This window comes from Poecilia latipinna, unplaced genomic scaffold, assembly GCF_001443285.1.
Source record: "Poecilia latipinna isolate Pla-1442-1.1 unplaced genomic scaffold, P_latipinna-1.0 Scaffold2174, whole genome shotgun sequence".
NCBI classification, from domain to species: Eukaryota; Metazoa; Chordata; class Actinopteri; order Cyprinodontiformes; family Poeciliidae; genus Poecilia; species Poecilia latipinna.
This window is the reverse complement of record NW_015114790.1, coordinates 94,143-99,836: the sequence shown is the minus strand read 5'-3', so window position 1 is coordinate 99,836 and position 5,694 is coordinate 94,143. Positions and strand designations below refer to the sequence as shown.

General features: G+C 39.5%; 1 protein-coding gene across 1 annotated transcript in view; it reads right to left on the bottom strand.

Annotated features, from left to right (window-relative positions):
* The window catches only part of prrg2 (proline rich Gla (G-carboxyglutamic acid) 2), a 46,868-nt gene that overhangs the window by 4,507 nt on the left and 36,667 nt on the right, over positions 1-5,694 (bottom strand). Inside the window, exons 5-6 of the mRNA XM_015017661.1 lie at positions 4,257-4,395; positions 2,195-2,344 (exon numbers count right to left, since the gene is read on the bottom strand). Coding sequence (XP_014873147.1) covers positions 2,195-2,344; positions 4,257-4,395 — 289 coding nt within the window. The remainder of the gene's footprint in view (positions 1-2,194; positions 2,345-4,256; positions 4,396-5,694) is intronic.

Genomic DNA, 5,694 nt, shown 5'->3' with positions numbered 1-5,694 from the left:
CCTGCGTAGCTCTGCCCAGCAGCAGCAGGTCTCCTTCACTGCCGCACAGGTGTAAACCCAGCGTGAGCGTCGAAGCGCTCATGTTGCGTTTAAAGGCGGTGTTCTGACAGATCAGCATACGTTGTCAGATAGTCATACGCTTAGCTCAGACATCTATACGCTGTTATTACCATATGATTTTATTTAATCATCAACATAGAATCATGACGTAGATCTTCATACACTTTGTTATTAACAGCTGTATGGCATCCTGACTAGCGGTTAAGTAGGTTAATGAGTTTTACACGGGCATGTGTTGTAGTTGACCTCAGCTGCAGCTAGAACCTGCTTTAAATACACTTTGAAACCACGACAACGCATGTATATCTATCTAGTTATTATATTATAAACAATTTAATGACTTATTTTTGTCATAACTTGTTGCGTATGCTGAACTGACAACTCCGCTAACGGTCAGACTTCTTAATGCTCATGCGCGGGCATGCATACTCACTGCGTGTATGCTATCCTGACAGCGTATGGCTATCTGATAGAACAGCGGCTCAGAAAAACAGGTTATGACATATTAACAATGGATTAAACAGTTTTAACTGCTGATAAAAGTGACAGAGGACACAGATATGGGAAGTGCGGAAGCCCCTATTGTATCAAATTGACAGAGGAATAACAGAGAGTTGGCCATTCTAAGGTAAAAACCCAGCGCATACAGCGTTAATGTTTTTTTGTTGTTGTTTCTTTTTCAGTTGGTGTGGTTCACTTTCAAACTGTACTGTGTCAAATGAGTTAATTTGACTTCCCGCGCCCCCCTTGCAATGGCACGGCGCCCCCCCTAGGGGGCACGCCCCACAGTTTGGGAACTTCTGCACTCTGTAGATCCCTTTATAGAAACCTTATAGAAAACTTTCCACCAAGTAAATACGCTTCAAGAATGGTTTGAGAAGGCAAAGGTTTTTCACTTGACCTCCAAAGTCTGTGGATCAATGGAAACTTTAGGGTTTGCAAAACCTAAAGGGTCTACTGCTAACATCTTTGTCCCCGATACAACAGAGGTGTAGTAAAGTCAAAACTCAACACTCAAAAAGCAGAAAGCGGAATAAAGCTCAGGACATTCTGGTTAAATACAACTAAAACAAACATGTGAGTCTAGAGCTAGTGTAAGAAATGGCTCATGGTCTTTTGCCAAAGAAAAATGAGAAATCCTATCACCGCTATCTGATCCCACTCCATTTTTGTTTCCATTTTGTGAAGAAAGACGTTGTGCTCTGTTTTCTTCAGAAGTTTTCATGCTGTTTCCTTCAGTGGTCTCTGATACAGTGCAACTACAAGTGAAGGCCTGAAACAGGTGTCAAAGTGACACAGTGTTTCTGCACTGTGTCAAATTAACTCATTTGACACAGTGCAGTTTGAAAGTGAACCGCACCAACTGAAAATGTAACAAGTGTCGAAATGTTGGTCCCCAATCGAACCGAGTCTACTCGTCCACCAGATGGAAACACCCTTAGTCACTTGTCTGCTAAGTCCTTACCAGGCATGTCAGTAGATGAGCTGCTAAGTTTTGGTAAGTTTGCAGCTGTGCCATAGCCTGCCATATAGATCACACTCAGGCGTACTTCATTTACCAAAGTTGTTAACTTCTGAAAGTAGTTAGTACACTACATATTATTACTGGGTATCCAACTAGATGGGATGAAGGTTTGCCACAGTTAACAGACATTTATTCTACAATATTGTTTTGTTTATTTCGCATTACAATATATTAAGGAAAAGACACATAAATAGTATTATTTCTATCCACTTATTAGTTCGACACAACTTTGTTTCTTTTTTTCCACATTAAATTCTTTTGAACTCAGATTGAAGTTTTGTGATTGTAACAAATATGAATATGCAGACTGCCTGTTGAGATTGGCCCCCTGTACACTAGGTGGCAGAGTTATTCCACTGAAAACCCATGACATTGCGGTGAACACTGCTATTGAATACAGTGTTCACTGCACTGTATGAATGAGGCTGGTGAATGAGCTCTCCAGCCAGGGGTTCCCTGTGTTTTGCTAGTCATGTAAATGTTTAAGAGATGTTCAACAAAGTCTGTTTGCCGTCATAGTATAACTGGGACCACATTTGTTTTCTTAAGTTCCATCAGAGTATTGAACGTATTGGACGTCTGTACATGTTAACTACCCCACCCACTTACCCTGAATAAGGTGGTGGAGGAGCATCATGTTGTCCACTGTGGATCAAAGCTTCATTGTAGCTGGGTAACGGTGGAGGTGGGACCACCACTCCAGACAGGGGCACCGCCTCCGGGACTGGGGCCCCATCTGCTCCCATTCTGACTGGAGCACTAGAGCAGAGCAAGAACATAAAATAAAAATGAGAGGCCCCATGGGCCAAAACTTACAAACTCTCTTACACATACTATCAAACTCTCTTACATCCACAGTCAAACTCTCTTACACGTACTGTCAAACTCTCTTACATTCACAGTCAAACTCTCTCACATTCGCTATCAAATTATAAAAAAATTGTCTTGAAATATAATATAATGCTTCTTTACATACTCAGATATTAAAATATTTTTAGAGTGACCCAAATTTAAACATGAAGAAAAGTGATGTATAACTTACAAGTAGGAGGCAAGGTGTAGCATGCACCTCCGCTTCATAAAAAGGACTGCTCCTCTTCTAAGTAAAAGGTCACATGAACCTCAATACCTCTTTTATTTGGACAAAAATATGTCTGGAGGTATTTTAAATCATTCCCCCCAAAAAATAAAATAAAGGAGCAACGTGAGGTACAGAAATGTGGTTTGTTGCCCGAGGGCAACGCCATGCCATAGACTCGTGTGGGCAAAAAATCCTGTAAAGCACATATGTGCAACCTCAGTTAAAATTGGTCTTATAGGTGTCCCTGTGTCATCCTGAAGTGAGAGAAGTACCTGGTAAGGTATTGTTTATGTAATCTGAAAGATTTTTTTGCGTGTCAAATGTCAGCAATTTTGATTGAGGTAGCACATATGTGGTTTACAGAATTTTTTGCTCACATAATATGTTTTAGTTTATTTTCAGATACATGATTTCCTTTTGCAAATCAATTAACACAAAGTTTTACATTTTTCAAGTCGCAGGAGAGAAACATGGATCAAACATAAACCGGAGGTCCGCTTTTATTTTGAAAAGCCTGCCTGGGGTCCAATCAGAAACTGAAATTTTAAGTTAACTTCCGTTGCAATCAAACTCTGTCAGAGTTTGATAGTACATGCAAGAGAGTTTGACTGTGAATGTAAGAGAGTTTGATAGCAAATGTGAGACAGTTTGATAGTACATGTAAGAAAGTTTGATAGTACGTGTAAGAGAGTTTGATAGTTTGACAGTATGTGTAAGAGAGTTTGTAAGTTTTGGCCCATGGGGCCTCTCATAAGTAAAAGTACAGAACTGAGGAAGCTGACTAGCAAAACAATAGAAAGAAATGTTTTAAAATTGGATAAAAATATATTCATTTCATAAACCAATGACATCAGCTTGAATCACATCTGTTTCCTACACATAGATACATGCCTGCTTTGCAAGCGGGTAAAATCTTGATAAGCTCATATAAAAAAATCCAACCATTAGAGTACATTTATTTAATGGAGAAGGATAATTCACACTAGTGTTTTCATCAAATCACTACAGACACAAATCACTACAGACTGTACACATCCTTTTATAGAAAACCTGTTTCGAGCAGCCAGTGGCCTCTTTCAGCAGGGTAATGCCTCCTCTATGGGGGAATTTTTCTGCCATAATTTGAGAACACATATTTTCTGTCGGAAAGCAGGACTTGGTGTCTTTCTTCTCAAAACTTGTAAATGCCTGTACTCAAAACTTCTGCTCTCTTTCAAAGATTCACTGTGCTTTCTCAAATTTTTCTCTTCGCGCTCAGAACTTGTCTGATCACATTTCTGCTTGCAAACCTCTGCTCGCTTGAGAATCATTTTCTGCTCACGCTTGGAACTAAAGAGCACCATCACCTGGCAACCTCTCGGGAAGTAGAATGAAAGATTTATACTGGGTGCGTTTGTTTCCTTCTAGTGGGCTTACCTGTGTGGCTACCATTTAATTCGAGGGGCACATCTAGAAGTTTCAGGACTGTGTCCCTCCAGGAATACTGTTTGAGACCACTGCTTTAGTGTCAACTGTGTTTAAAATTTACCTTTTATTTTGACGATTTGTTCTGAATTGTCAGTAAAATTTCGCACTTTGACGTAAACGTACCGGCCAGACCTCGTACTGGGTTTCTTCTTGTTTTTGTAGAAGTAGACTCCAAGGACCGTGGCGATAACAGCAGTCACTACGATGGCCAGGATTCCCGCCACCAACCCAGAAACATCCAAGTTGGAGGTATTTGGATTTGCTAGAATAAAATGTTTGTTACAAATAATAAAAACAAAATGTGTCTGCACTCTATTGAGCTGATCTGCTTTCATAATTTATATTTTACTGTGAATTCTCACTTCTTATAACAGTTCTGTTTGCTGGCAACAAAAACTCCCTGAAATTCGTAATATGCAGACAGTTGACTGATGCTTTTGTAGATGAGGTTAAAATGTATTGCTTTTTACCAATAATTCAATAAAAATTATTTAAAGAATAGTTACACAGTTTTTCAAAATGCTAGCTAAACAATGGATTTGGTCTTTCATTTAAGCTTTTTTTTTCAACAGACAAGTAAAACTGAAATTATTTCCTGGGAATATTCAATTCATTATTTTACTACATGTACATGTATTGTTTTAGTCCTGGTTTCTGATTTTGATTTTAATAGCGCTTGTCTTGGTTTTTAGAAACCTGTTTTGTGTTTTTGTTTTGTGTTTTAGTCTTTTCTCAAGATTTAATTTGGTTACCTAGAAATTTATTTAGCTTTAATAACACTATTTTCTGCTTTATTTTGCATTTGCAATTGCTGGGTTTCAGATGACGTAGCACCGACGTCACCCATTGCACATGAAGTTACACAGTTACTGGAATAAACATACTACAAAATATAAATATGTTAAAACGGAAATAATCTATATAATGTCTTTCACTTGGTGATGGAACTGCTGACAAAGGAAACTTTCCAGTCATATTCTAATTTGTGGAATCAGCATGTTGTTGGGTTCTGTGTTTCTGTGCATTTGTTTCTTGTTGTTTTTCTGTGTCCTGTTCCCCTGTGAGTCTCTGTGATGTCCTGTCTTCCCTGTTGATTGTTCCTAGGTGTTTCTCTTTCCCTGATTACCCTCCTTGTGTATTTAAGCCCACCTGTTGTCTTTGTCTGTTGTTGGGTCCTCGTTGTTTGCACCTTGTCGTCGTCTATCTGTTACTTTGGAATTTATTCATTAAACATCTTCATTATGACAACCTGGGCTTGCCTGCGTCTCCCTCACCGCTCACCACTACCAATCATGACAGTAGGACCCGACCACAACCGACAGGCACATGCAGAGGTGGGGACTGGGGGTGCTTGAGCACCTGCCCTTTTTGCTCCTTGCCCCAAAGTGCCCTTTTGGTCAATTTTTTTTTTTGTTTTGGTTTTTTGTACAACATAATAAGCCCTCTGGTCACCTTGTTACCTTTGACCTTTTGCCCGTGACGCATGACGCAGTTGTCTCTCGCGCAGTGAGATAAGGCGACTAACTGGAGCTCAGTATAGTGAACGTCGAAGATTACAGAA